This window comes from Limulus polyphemus, unplaced genomic scaffold (assembly GCF_000517525.1).
Source record: "Limulus polyphemus unplaced genomic scaffold, Limulus_polyphemus-2.1.2 Scaffold3613, whole genome shotgun sequence".
NCBI lineage: Eukaryota > Metazoa > Arthropoda > Merostomata > Xiphosura > Limulidae > Limulus > Limulus polyphemus.
This window is the reverse complement of record NW_013669223.1, coordinates 2,586-18,246: the sequence shown is the minus strand read 5'-3', so window position 1 is coordinate 18,246 and position 15,661 is coordinate 2,586. Positions and strand designations below refer to the sequence as shown.

Here is a 15,661-nt window from a genome sequence, read left to right as displayed (position 1 = left end):
CAAAACAAACAAACAAACAATTAAATAAGAAAAAAAGACTACGCATCAACACTGTTAATTTCTTCAACCAGACTTCCTTTGACTATTCTTTTTTCAAGAGAAAACAAGTTCAGAGATCTTAACCCATCCTCATGTGACAACCTTTCCATTCCAGGTATCATCTGAGTATGTCTTTTCTGAACCCCTTACAACAATTCAATGTCCTTTCTGAGGTAAGAAGCCCAGGACTGAACATAATACTCCAAATGTGGCCTAACCAATGACTTATATCAAATCAATAAACACACATACACACACACACACACGCGCGAGAATATACTGGACTTAACCTCACAGGCTATAATGTCTACTAGCTGATTTATTTTATCAGGTAAAAAATATTTTCCACCATACCTTTTTTGTAAGCTTCTTAATACTTTGGGATCATCTGTTGCCACGTAAACTCTCTTAACTGGCACAGAATGTTCCAGTTCCAACTGACTGTAAAAGTCCTCTACGTGAACCATATATTCCTCTACTTTCCAACCCGAGGCTTCTGTGCCAATCTTATCAGTTCGTCTAACGTGTAAGCTGTAGGTGCAAGATATAAAACTGTAAAATATGGTAAAAGTATGAAACTGTAAAGCACAGTAAAATATGAAACTGCAAAATACGTTGTTTTATTAGTGTAAAACTACACAGTTGGCCATCGAGCACTCTGTCCGTCGTGGGGAATTAAGCTCCGGATATTAGCGTTGTAAATCTATAACTGTGCCGATAATACACCGGAGGACCTGCGAAATATTGTAAAATCTGAAACGATAAAACACGTTACAATATAAATTTAAAAGGTGCTTTTATTTTTTAATTCATTAGAAACCTGGAAAATTCTGAATTAAAACCTTGTACGAGTTCACATTTATGACAACGATTCATTCAATGATTTTTTAACCCAACGAAAATTCGTTTTTTAGTGTTTTAAGTCCTCAGACTTACCACTAAGCCACAACGTCCTGAAACATTAATAAAATATCAACAGAAAACAAATAATTTACGGTGTATAATATAGAGAAGAAACACGAGTTTGTTGTTAAGCACAGAGCTACAGAATGAACTAGCTGTGCTCTATTGAAACTCGATTTTTTTTTTGCATTCTAATCCTTTTAAACCCTAAGATTTCTCGCCAAGCCACCGGAAGACGATTATAACACATAACACATCTTCACCCTTCCTCCACGAACACCACTTTCGTTAAAATCAATCAAATATGAAAGGATCAAAGAACTCTTTTACAAGTTCATTTTAACAGTCTGATTATACATTTTACTATGTTAACAATTCTTGTAGCATAAGTACAGTCCCCAGGGGTGCCAGCACTAAGTGGCTACTCTTAACTGAATAGCGAGACTGACTGTTACAGCTATAACGCCTTCATAGTCGAGAATGCGAAGCATATTTGATGGCATATGACGGCTCGAATTTTGAGCCTTTCATTCCGCAGTCAATAACGCTAGTTGCTAGGCCTGCCCGGCTTTTATTTCTCAGAAAAGTCGGCCTTAAATGGAAATTTTGATATGCAGATGTTTTGTAACAGTCTTTAAATGATTATAACATCTGTGTACAGTATTAACATTTGTGTAATATTTCGAAAAACACAAGTGTGAGGTCAAATCAAAGAACGTCTCGGTCAACAATCGCTGGAAAGTAGTAATTAATAAAAATAAAAAAATAACAGTTAAAACACCTTTGAACCAACTCTAAATACAAATTGTAATAATGATCTCTGATCATCATAATCAAAGAAACTAAAAGGAAAAATATCAATAAGTTCATGAAGTTTTTTGTTATTGTTTACAAGTAAGTATACCGTTCTTTCGCTCTTACTTATAAATATTACACTTCATTGTTTCATCAATTGGGTACCCTTACTGATAGCGATATTTTCGGCCGCAAACCAGTAATATGTCACGAGTTTGACTACCTTAGAAGATTTAGGACAATCTTAAATGTACAAACTATAGAGATAAGTGTATATTAAAACGATTTGGAGCTTCACCCCTTCCAGCCATACTCTATACGATGACTGTGTATCCTGACAATAGCTGCACAACATAGTTTCCATTGCAAAAAACTCCGTCGAAAGACTGTAATATTAAAAGCATAGTACTCCTCCCTATTGCTTTCCATAATCCATCTATTGCATAAAGACGACGGTTTCTTAGAGTCCATTTCAACAATATGATTGCATAAAAATCCACAGGCTCTGCATTCAATGATTTAACCAGTATGTCTTCACATGTAATAGCAGGAATACTATGCTATCTCGTGGAAGACCAACAAAGCATAAAATTTAGGCCCGTTAATAACTGGAGTTGAAAATTTTACTTTTTTAATTAAATGATGGAAAATGTATAGTATGTCTTTGTACTAGAATAACAATTTATTTCTCCAGCTAATGTATGTGACGGTTGAATTGGAAGTGTGATTGGAAGCCTATTTTTTGTGAACCCATTCTCTGTTAGCCTCCTTTCTAGACAGACGTTGCTCTTGATCACATTGCATACTATTGTCTTGGGAATGCGGATGGCTATGACAATGATCTTTGTATTCGTGGATTCTCACCTGTTACAATACGCCACATTTTGCTTACCATGACTGGGGTACGACTTATTGCAGGTGTCTTTCTGGATGGTCCTGGTGCCCCAAGTTGGTCCATGTTCTTTTGTTTTCTAAATTCATTAAGCAAAAGAGATATCTCCGTCTAGGAAATTCTAAGTATCTGATCTTCATATTTCTTTATGATTCGAGTGTTTGAACATTTTGCGTTCGGAAAAGGCTGTTACGGACCATTCCCAAAAGCGATAAATTTTCGGTCGCAACATACTACTGACGAAAGACCAAACACTAAAACTGAAGTTCTGATACATGCCCTTTCATCACAACTTTATAGCGATTGTTTGTCACGTGAATTGCTGATTCGTACATTCAAAATAATTCCCCCCGAAAGCGGACCGAAGGCTGTCTGGAATGGTCACCTTTTTTTAACCACTCGCACTGTGTTTTCGGTCAGCCAGTTAGTAGACACTAAAATGATGTAACATAAGGGACACTTAACATTGTAATTTGTACTGTCGTGACGTCAGTAAAACATGCGCATGCCATGAATCAGGAGAAGAATTATTCACTCTGTGGGCAACAGCACAGCATGACATATGAACTTCAAAAGCAAGAAATTAGAATATTTGTTACTCTTAATTTTGGTTTTATTTATATTTGAAAGAGAATACTTTCGGGGGCCCTGCGGAAGTACATCTGGATTTAGTATAACGTACTATACTCAATCATCTGTAATAAATTATCAATGCAAAATAATCTCTTTACAAAACATATATACTAAAATACGTGCACCAAATGCTCTAACCAATATTATTAATGAAAGTAACAAAAATGAAAGAATACAATTACTTGTAAACTGTATGATACTTCGGTCCAGGATAAACAAGAGGGAATCCTCAATAGCCGCAGCATTTGAAATTATTTTAGGAAGGATTAGAGTAAATTAATTTATCAGACCTTTTTTTTCCTTTTTATTAGTTATATTTTAATGCGTGTCAGCAATATCAAGCATGGGGCGCGCGTATACCCGATTAAATTTTATTACTCATCAGGATCTCTACCAGCCTACCCTCATATTTAAATTCTTTTAGACAGGATTAGAGAAAATTAATCTACGAGACATTGGGCTTAGTCAAATACATCAATCGAAAGAGTTTGACTTCTTGAGTCCAAATCTACAATTAGATCTGAACTTGGCCAAGAGATGACGGAGCTATGAGCTAAAAGTGTGTACTTGAACCCCCCCCCCCAAAAAAAAAAACAACAACCAAAGCTGTTCTATGAACCGCTATGCCGCAGCTAAAAATACTTAGGTTTAGTTGAAAAGCCGCTGATGATACGAATATTTGAACAAAAACTCTTAATAACGATACTAAAGAACCAATTTCAAAACTACACTCACCCTGCAATTGGATGAATAAAATCTGAACCTTTGATAGTCTTCACATAACTTAGCAGTTCTTCCTGGGGTCGAAGAATGAACTTGATAAACTGACCATACCACCAGGCTAATGGGCTGTCGGAAACTAGCTTTAGTGACGGAAGAAGATCCGCAGGCAGAGACCTGAGCAACTCACGATTTACAGCGTCTGAGAGAAAAGAAATTACGCAGGTCTAATGTTACGTGTTTCTTCAGCACTTCCCTAAACTGTCTCGTGAAAACATGTCAAAAATATACACGTCACCCGTTTTAGATGAAAAACAAACCTGAAACAAAATCAGTATGACGTTTAATGGAATTTTAGTTTATGTTTTCTTAAAGTGAATATATCGCTGTAAATTAAGCATAATACACTCACCAGTTCTCTTATATATCTGTATACATTCGAACGCATACTTAAAGTATTATTGTTCGATGCTTATCCTCACCAATAAATAAAAGGTAATGATAATTAATTTACAAACCATAAAGAAACACTGAAAGCAGGTACTAACTATGAATTAATACTTGTATATCTTCTCCTGGCCAATGAATAACACACATTTAAGCTGAAAACACATATAGATATTTATAATTCACTTTTGGGAAAGCTATCAAGAAAAACATAGATAATTGGACAATGGGCAGTCTAACGTGTAATATCGTCATCTGTTTTGTTTTTTATATACAGAAGATGCTAAAATTAAAATTGATAACATCTACCCATACTACAGAATGTCTAATATCGTACCGCTGCGTGTGATAGTTTCTAACATGTAGTCAACGAACAAACAAAAAACAAAGTCAAACAGTCCTTGGGTAGCAATAAACGGTGTAGTTCGCACTTGACTGCTCTTGATATGAGCTATGAAAACTTTCGAAACTTTTCGGGCGTTTGACATAGTTATAAAAATGAACATCTTCTCTTTAATTCAACCCTTTCAATGAAATGAGATTGGTAGTAATCCTTATACAAGGGCCTGATGTTCAGGGTGCTAGTTTGAATTCCATCACGCGAAATGCTCGCCCTTTCAGCTATAGGGACGTTATAAGTTTCGGTCAATCCCACTTCTCGTAGCCCATGAGTTGGCGGTGAATGGTGTTGACTGGTTGCCTTCCGTCTAGTTTATCACTGCTAAATTCGGAACAGCTAACGCAGATAACCCTCGTGTAGCTTTGCGCGAAATTAAAAAACAACAACAACAACATTTAAATCCTTCTACGAATTTTAAGAACAAAAACACGTGAAAATTAATGTTTTCATATGGTAGTCTGATTTGATTACCCAATATCATACTTTTATTCATAACCTGACAAATATATCGTCGCCAATGTTTGAATACACGGGCATTAACTCAATGAAGGGGTTGTGTCATTTAAAAACCGTTCTAAACATTCCCATCATGCTCCACCTGATCTTTAACTACCTAACTGTGAGTCATACAAAAAAATTACTTATGAAACCGCAAAATGACAACTTAAACACTTCCTTTCCGCAATGCTTGAAAGTAATTAATGTTTTAAGTAATTTGCGCCTGTTTCTTTATGGAATCCGACAAAGAGCTATCTAGACCTTGGATCAAGTTTTCCACATAAAATGAATAATCAAAATAGACTAATTTCACTTAATAAGCTTTCGGAAGAAATTTAAAAGTTTGTTCATCTTGACGATACCTAACGCATACAAAAGGCTGACATAATCGTCCCTAATTTTGAACTGCGGACCAGAGTGAGAGGAATTGGTCTGCAGTACCTGCCGCCTAAAGCGGCTATTCTTAACCGAATAGCAGAATTGACTGTCACCCTTATAACAAACCCACGGGTGCAAGAGTGAAGCGTGTTTAATAACATCAGTTCTCGAACCAAGGACCTTCGGAACCTTAGTCCCATATATTAACTCGCTAGGCATCCTTCGGGCTAATTTAACATAATGTTTAGGGACAATAAGGGACCTGTTGGTCAATCCCAACTGTCCCATCTTCTAAACAAAACCAAAACTATCAAATAAACAAATTAATATATATATATATAAAGCTCTTATCATTCATATAGATATCAAGCTTTCTCTTAAACTCACTTAAATTTACTGCCTCCACAACATCCGAAGGTAACCCATTCCAAAGGCCAACTACCCTGTTCGAAAAATAAAACTGTCTTAACTGAAGATGACTCCTACCCTTCCAATATTTATATTTGTGTCCCCTAGTTCTACTATTCTCGCCATTAAGTATGAAAAAGATGATGCATCAACACTATCCATTCCATTTACATTCTAAGACACCTCAATCAGATCCCCTCTAATTCTTTTTTCAATAGAAAATAATTTCAGAAATCTCTCTCCTCACATAATAACCTCTTCATCTCAGGCATCATTTTAGTAGCCATCCTCTGAACCCTTTCCAACAATTCAAACGAGTAAAGAGATCAAGACTGAACATAATACTCCAAATGTAGCCTAACCAGTGACCTGTACAATGAAATTATAACCTATTTAGACTTATATTGTAATTTAAAAAGTATAATAGAGCGAAATACTGTAGAAACATTTGAAGATTTTAATTCTCATTTACATGACATGTTTTAGGAAAATTATGATAATAATGCCAGAGCATGAAATTAAGTTTATAAATAGAACAATGCAATATTAATAAACTACAGCAGTTTGTTCTAGAGCAAAGCCACATTAGACTATCTGCTGTATTCACCGCGAAGAAACGAACCCCGGTTTTTAGCGTCACCACTCTGTAAACTTACCGCTGAACTACTGCGTAAAACTCTAACAGGAAGTAATGTGAAACTGAAATAATTATGAAACTCTATTCGACATCGTACACTCACCCAAAAGTACAGTCATGTACAATTAGTCTTGCTAAAACGCTTATGAATGTTTGAGAGGTACATTTATACGAAGATTTTATTTGTTTTAGCGCAAAGCTACATAAAGGACTACAGGCGAATTGTTCACCGTGGAGAATCGAACCCCGAATTTTAGCGTTATAAGTATGTAAAGTTATTGCTGACCCATCAGGGGACTTATATCTAAGCTAATCACACTTTATTGTGTTCATTCTAATGGCCGTGATTACGCACTATTTTGTCATGATATGGGTTGATCACACACTTGTGGTTAGCGGTCCCCACTTTGGGGGACTTGTGCGTGTGTGTTATAAGAGTAACGGTAAAATCCTACCATTTGGTATGACAGGATTAGTTTGAGAGTTGGCAATGAGTGGTGTTGATTTGCTACCATCCGTCCTGTCTATCACTTCGAAACTATGGACAGGCCAGAAATACAAAAGTTAATTGGAACTGCATTGGTGGGCTTGACAGGTATGTTTTTGAATGACATCCATAATTTCAGTTTCTTCAGCCATCTTTCTCAGGAAAAACGGAAGAACAAAACGCTGATTTCGAGGTGAGACTGAAGTTTGGGAATCTTTGGCTTGTGATTATTGTCAATTTCAACTCTTTTCTTAATGTTAAGAAGATATGCTTAGTTTTGCTTGTCACCTCCACCCATAAGTCTATCCATTGTGGCTTTGCACTTTCGAAGGGTATAAATTACATCGTAATAAAATATAAACAGGTGTCACCAGTGGTGTAACGGCTCGCATAATGCAGCGACCCTCCACTGTACTACACATACAAATAGTTCAAATAGACTACGATTAACCCTCTGTAATTTCAGTGAAAAATGTACTTACAAGAGTACTTCAGCAGTGTAGTCCTCGACATATTTATTAAGCTGCTGGTGATGTTTATTTTTGTTTTTACGATTTAAGAAACAACATTCTAAAAGCATAATTCGGAATACATGGAACTACAACTACTGAATGACTTTACACAGATACTGAGTTTACACCACTTTTTTACACCGAGTGAAGCTTTATGAGTAAGTTAACTTTAAACTGATTACTCGCTATAAATTATGATGTACCAATAAAAATCTCAGTCGTGAGTTCACGAGAAAAGACAACACAGTTTCAATGTATATCTCCTGTTTCAAGACAAAAATATTTTATTATTTTTTCACGATGCCAAATATAAGATCACGCTTTCCTATTCATTATCTCGATCCCAATGGGATTAAAATTTCTGCATAACAATAATGAAATACTAATCGCTTAATTGATAGGTCTCTACTAGGCCAGTAGTTAGATTTAAAATAAAAGGTAGAGTAACCAGTTTCAAGAAACAGGGCGGTATCAGGTGAAAATAATCAATAAATAAGAAAATGCGACCAGGATTTTGGTTTTGATTTGTTTTGGAAATTGGTGCAAAGCTATACAATGGGCTACCTGTGCTTCCCGTCCTTCATTTTGAACCAGTAGATTAAGAGGGAACAGCAACCAATTACAATTATTCAGCTGTTTTATTCGAAAACTAGAATTTGGCTGTCACTCTCATAACACACCCACGGCTCCAAAGTACGGAGCGCACAGGGACTCGAACCGTGGACCCTAAAATTCACAGTCCGGTATGGTAACTATTAGGCTACGCCATAGCCTTTCAAACCTTAGTAGGCACAATATTAAGTGCCGACTCATAGCTGTGACGTTACAGGCAGAAGCTCATCTGCTGCTCATTCGCTGGAAGTTTGAATGCTCATGTTGACATGTTGGAGAAAATAGTACGAGTTGTGCAGTTTTTCATAATAAAGGTAATTACGTCAGTTTTAGTATTTTGGATGATGTATACTGTAATACTTACATCTACATATTTAATGAAGCATGTCAAAACTTTAGTGATAGACAATAATAATTTACTCTTATCCTTCCTAAAAGAATTTCAAGTGCCGTGGCTACTGAGGATCACCTCTTGTTTCTCTTAATTTGTTTCTATTTTAACAAAATTATTACAAACAACCAATGCAACTTTTAAAATGTTTAATTTTAGAAAATGCCGCGGAAGTGGCCAGGAGTATACAACTGTCTTTCGTTTTCCTGAGAACACTGAGCAAAGTGCTTACATTGTACATCAAGAAAGGATTTCACACTCATTAAAGCTGCTATAGTCTGCATCAAATATTTCGTTTCTGAATACATTGTGATTGAAGACAGTGTGAAACGCGTAGATGGATCAGTACTTTATGTAACACGTGAAATTCCAAAGCTTACTGATGATGAGTTTCCTTCAGTTTTTCCAAACCTACCACATATCTGTCATCTCAGCCAACAAAGAAAATAAAAACACCTGAATAAAGACAGGCAATTTTAGCCAACCAGAACAAGCAGGCCTTGCAAACAATGGCATGAGAGTGACGAAATCTGATCTTTTGACGGTCTTTGTGGAGAGTTTGACAATCGTGTTGGAGTCGAGTCTTGTTGGTTGATTGTCTAACATTTTTCTATGTTGCTGCATTGTTGACACTATCGAATGTCCAAAGATTAACAGATTTTATTAATATTCTCTCAGATTTGAGCGTGAAATGTTTTTGCGATAGGACAGAAGTAGATAGTGTCAGCCTGTTATAGATACTTTCTTTTGACAATAGGTTAGATCCTTGGTCAAAGCTTGTGAGTATTCTTAGCCATTATAAAAATGTTGACGAAAATGCATTTGTAAATGAGTCAGAGATGTCTCAGGCAATTGGTTGGTTGCAAGAATTGTGTGATGTGGATGAGAAGCACGTGATTAGTTAGCATTTCTTGCTGGAACAATTGAAGCTTTAGAGCTCTGTCTCGTAAGATTTACACTGCAGAAATGATATTGTGGGATGATCGACTATTTTTCGAGTTACCAAAAGCATACGGTTACCTTCGTATAAGTGCACTAATATTGTCAAACGAATCCTACCATAGGCGGTTAACTTCGTCACCCAGACTCAAACCCGACGCATATTTACACCTGGCTTACTTGAAAAACAAAGCTGCACATTTATAACAAAAAAATAATTTCTTTGTTGCTTTATGAAATTCATGCAAAACCTAATGCTAGTTTCGAGGGTGGCAGTATCCAAAGACTTATAAGCAACAGACCATTGCAGCAAGCTAGAACAGTGCAGTCATTTATGATTTCTTCAGTTTTATCAAAGAACAATGATATGGTTACTCCCTTTCCCGATGTAACTTTAAATACAACAAACTTGAAACAGACTGCTGTAAAATGGCTACATCTTGTGCACAGTGTAAGTTATCTGATAACAGAATAAATCGAAGCATGTTTATCACATTTTGTGGTGGAGATCTAAAACTTTCAATTCCACAACCACTTGATTCAACTCTGACCTTGTTGTTTTTTGTTAGTGTTCGTTTGCTAAAATGTATGCGGAAACAACTGGATTAACCAAGTCGATTCCAAACAAACACTAATATATCCTGAAATGTTGCTCGCGAAGCTTGTTTTGGAGACTTGAAAACATTACACAATTTTGAAGAAAATCGATCAGTCAAATTAGCCCCCAAGACTCTGTACCCAACAAACATTGAATGATAGGAATAAGTTTGTGTATCCAACAAACATTGAGTGACAGGAATAAGTTTGGCACTAAAATTGTTCAATGAAAAAGTAATTACAGCTCTTCACTTGTTTTTACAAAGTTGAGTGACACTGTGTTTGATACAAAAATTTTTCATTGAGATAATTGTTGAACTGTGGAAAACTTTCAATATTATATTTTAATATTAAAGATCCTTTGAAAGAAAGAAATCTTCGAGACAATGACTGTGATCCTTTTCGGTCTGTTAATGACGAGAGGCTTGTATATACGGGAAGGCAATGACTTGCTTTGACAACTGGGCGAAGTTGAAATGCAAAGCCAGACAAGATTATCTCTCACAATAAACACATTTTGCTTCTAGACATATTGCAATTACTAAATTTATTTTAGCGCTTACTTGAAAAGCATTGCTAGAATAGGATCACTGCAACCTGGCAATTTTCTCAGTACAGACAGTTGTCTGCAGGAAATTATAATGTTTCAGTTAAACTTATTGTGTAGTCTGAAGAACAACTTGGCAGCAAGTTGATTTTAGTTTGCTGCAGTTTATGATTGATTGTGGAGATGTCATGACAGTGCGTGGTTAAATAATCTGAGCAAAATGATTTTATCTGTTTTGGATGATTTTTTTTTGCGTGTTGAAGTTCATGACAGAGACATGGCAAGCATTATCTTCATTGCTGGTTAAATGGCACATAATGTTGTACCCACGATCTTATGCAAATTAGACAAGCTTGAACTCTGCTCAGATAAGTTTATGCTTTGTGAAAACGGGAAGGAATTGGACGAACATTTCTTCTATATCGAAATATAGACAGAAGCAGTTTTAAACAACCTACACAGTTTTTCACTAACATTGTTATTGGTTCTTATGCTGTACTCAAATGTTTGGTTTTGGAAAAACATAAACAAAATTTTCTGAAAATCAGAGAAAAATTGTCATTGCAACCAGTATTGAATTTACCAACAAAGGAGATTTTATTTGTGAGGGTGGGATAGTGGTGTCTTAGTTACTATATAAAAAAAAAGTACATTAAGTGCTTCTAACACCAGGTTAAGCATTTATACCAAACCTGTTAATGACAAAAACAATGCCACAAAGTCATTGAAAACACAGAAGCTGTCAACTTTAGCCTGGAAGTAAAATCATGTTGGAATTAATTTATGTAGATGTAACCAAAACGTATTAATTTCAGTTTATATCAGAGGCGTAGCCAAGGGGGCTCTGTCCCCCTGAAAAATTATGCATGTTGATCACATATTATTTTTCAGCTTTTATATGTAATAAACTTGCTTTGTATTATTTAATACAAATAAATAAATGACCATTTTATTAAAAATTTAGATGAAATTCAGCCTTTTAATTTAATAGCCCCCATTAAAATTTTCTGCTCCCCCCGAGTGGAAAACCCTCTATGCCACTGGTTTACATCTGTATTTTATTACATTTATTGATTATTTTCACGTGTAATTACAGCAAATGTTGTCTGTGAACATTGCAACAGCTGCTTTAATTCCAGTATTAATTTAGGTGTAGTATTAATTTTTATACTTGTACATAATTCCGTTTATTGTGTGAACCATAAATACACACCATGAAAACTGAACGACTTAATGCATGTTATCATTGATTAACATTATAGAAAATTTGTATATTAGTGTGTGTTTAGTCTAAAATCCTAAGCAGTACACACGCGGTTGACATAACCAGCCTATGTTACATTACATTGAACTGGTTGTCGATTGTGAGCCCCAACTCACAACGCTTAGTATCAGGTCTGCTAGTGCAGTGTTTCTCAACTGGATGAATAGTTCACTTTGGGGTTAATGAGATCACAATAAGGGTGAATGTCAGGGTAAATGAATATTATCAATTATACAACAAATCCAAGAGCAAAGAGAAAGCAATTGGTTATTATTATTTATTCTAGTTATAGTTTGATAAGTACATTTATTTTATGTTGTATTCATTCCAGTTGTAGTCTGATGTATATGTAAGTCACAATAAAGAATTTTGCATTTTATTTAGTACTTTTGTCTTTTTTTTCGAACTAGGGTGAGTGAGCTGTTATCAAAAACTTATACGGGTGAATGATGTTGGAAACGGTTGAGAAGCACTGTACTATAAAAGTCTATGGCTACGTTCGATTGGAGCCTCGATTATCGAGATTACTGGGGACCATTTCGTGAGTAATATTGAACCCGTAATCGATCGTTTCGCTTATCATCAACACTCTTAAAAATAATGAACTTTAAAAATAGTGAAGCTGTAAAACAGTTGAGCATATTTTTTAAAATGCAATATATATGGAAAAAAACTAAAATTTTAACGGAAAGTAGGGATCGTTGCTGCAATAAATGTAAACAAACATCTAAAGTAATACCAGTTTTAAAAATCTATCAATTTACCTGTTTGTATATTTTTTATTGTAGAAACGCACCCTACTTTCCGTTAACATTTTATTTATTTTTTCTGTTTATTTGTTCAGCTTTTACATGTCCATAGAATGGACACAACATCTGTAAACTTTTAGTATAGCCATATCCCTGATAGCTATAATTTAAACTACAGATAAATGTACAGATAAAGCTAATGATATATTAGCTCGTAAGAAAATTCATAACGCTGATGGAGGTTTCACTTAACAAAAAAATTGCAACCGTACTTTCAGCAAGATTTCGTTGACTTCTTGCACAAAGCTACTAGAAGGCTATCTGCGCTTCGAGCAAAACTAAACTAAACTATATATGTATATTAACTGGCGTAAAGAAGACATAAGGACCCAAGGGAAATGACCTAGGGTTAAAATCAGAACATCACCTACTATATCAACTCCATGGGAGGCCCTAAGTGTACATATCAAGTTTGGTGACAATCGGTCAAGCGAGTCGTCAGTTATAAACGAACACACACACACACACACTTTTGTCAAATAATGGTTTGATATATATATATATATATATATATATATAATGAATAAGAACCCAACTGTTAATGCCGGGCCATGGGCTAGGTTTCTTCAGTTGAGGTACATCACAAGAGCTTAGAGGTTTGAAGACTTTTTCCCATTTGCCGAAGGATTTTTCCCAATGCTTCGTTACTAGCACCATAGTCTGGTTTAATCGGTACGAGTTGATGAGACACCACAAGATGTCGTGTATTCGTGAAGCCAGACCAGCAGGATTCTTCAGATCACAAACGAGTATCCGTTTGGTTTGGCAAACGTTAGGAAACTAGAAAATTAGCAGAGAATTTAGTTAAAATATAATGAGAAATTATTCACAAGACTAAACGTTTTGAATATTCGAAACGCATAACTATAATCAGTATAGAGCTGTTTGTTTATTTATGCGAGTATTTTTTCAATACAGTTTGAAACCACTCACCTGAAGGTTATAGATCCGACTCTGTATAATATCAGATAATCTTCGGTGCTCCTCTCTACGCCACGATTCTTGGCCGTTAACTTCACCCAGTTTCTTGAGCTCAATTAGAGCAACTCTAAAAGAAGAGTTATTAACACTGTACAATATATTTATGCTATTAACAGGGCCCCGAGTGTTAACGGGATTACACGGCCGCTACATTTTGTACATAATTTATATATGAACGCAAAAAAAAATTGGTTAACAGCATAATTAAAACCTGCATTTCTAGATTTAGTAACGTCAAGTCTAGCTCAGTATTACCAGATTTATACCTCTTCATTTCGTTATGAGTTATTTTGTTTTTGTTGATTCGCAAGTTATGCCATCTGGTGTCAGACATTCCCATTAATTGTCTATTAAAATGCTTAAAATCTGAAAATATGTTAGTTATACTAAACAAAATTTGAAGCCAAATCTATAATTTGATTTATCACTGTCATTGAGTTATACCGTTTTCGGGGAATTCTACCCCTCTTTTTCAACCCTATACAAGAGCAAATCGAAAGAGTAAGACTAGGTTTCATATATATTTGTTTGTTTGTATTTAAGCACAAAGCTACACAACAGGCTATCTGTGCTCTGCCCACCACGGGTATCGAAACCCGGATCCTAGCGTTGTAAGTCCGCAGACATACCGCTGTGCCACTGGGGGGCTTCACATATATATGGCCTGAAAAAATAGACATCTCAAATCACCATACACGTTAGTTGTTGTTCGTGTTTAAAATATGTGTTAATTCGTTGTTTATTGAATTTATCAATTATGTTTAAAATTGATTAAAGTTGATTATCTTTAAATTTTGCCACATAATCAATACACGGTATTTTTGTTGTAAAAATCACTACATGAACAGAAATTTGGTGATATATAAGTTCAAATTGTTGCCGTTGGCCACATAATGTTTCTTTTTTTTCTGTTGCATAAAAATCTGGGCCCTTTTCCATTTACAAAAACTTTTCATTGTTGGTTTTAAACTTTTATCTGAAAACTTGTGGTTTATGGAATATTTATATATTAACATAGAGTTGCAAATCTAGAAAAAAAGCAATAAACTAAACTTTTCTGTAAACTGTTTTTATGCTCCTCAAGTTTAAAAACGAGTAACCTTTAAATATGTATTTTCAAAGCAGCATGGAATGTTTTAGCTAACATTTATAACATAATGAACTTGGTTTTACATGTTTTACTAAGTGCACACTGGAGACTATAAATTATTATTAAGATAAATACGACCACAAACTCGAGATAGATAAAACTTTTAATATACTTGACGTTTTGATAAAGGGTTAATATTTTTTATAACCCTGACATTTTTCTCTCAAAAGTCAATATCAGATGTGTAACAGCAGCAACTATCATACTGGAAACAAGGACAAATAATGTGGAATTGAACAAAGTACCATACTGGAAACAAGGAAAAATAATGTGGAATTGAACAAACTACCGTACTGGAAACAAGGACAAATAATGTGGAATTGAACAAACTACCATACTGGAAACAAACTACCATACTAGAAACAAGGACAAAGAATGTGGAATTGAACAAACCATCATACTGGAAACAAGGACAAAGGATGTGGAATTGAACAAACTATCATACTGGAAACAAGGACAAAGGATGTGGAATTGAACAAACTACCATACTAAAAACAAGGACAAAGAATGTGGAATTGAACAAACTACCATACTGGAAACAAGGACAGAGGATGTGGAGTTGAAAAAACTATCATACTGGAAACAAGGACAAAGAATGTGGAATTGAACAAACTATCATACT

At 35.1% G+C, this 15,661-nt stretch overlaps 1 protein-coding gene across 1 annotated transcript in view; it reads right to left on the bottom strand.

The window, feature by feature from the left end:
• The window catches only part of LOC106469688 (alpha-(1,6)-fucosyltransferase-like), a 23,585-nt gene extending 9,634 nt beyond the window's left edge, over nucleotides 1-13,951 (bottom strand). Inside the window, exons 1-4 of the mRNA XM_022398266.1 lie at nucleotides 13,842-13,951; nucleotides 13,445-13,688; nucleotides 3,998-4,184; nucleotides 394-570 (exon numbers count right to left, since the gene is read on the bottom strand). Coding sequence (XP_022253974.1) covers nucleotides 394-570; nucleotides 3,998-4,184; nucleotides 13,445-13,565 — 485 coding nt within the window. The 5' untranslated portion in view covers nucleotides 13,566-13,688; nucleotides 13,842-13,951. The remainder of the gene's footprint in view (nucleotides 1-393; nucleotides 571-3,997; nucleotides 4,185-13,444; nucleotides 13,689-13,841) is intronic.
• Between the last annotated feature and the right edge of the window lie 1,710 nt (nucleotides 13,952-15,661).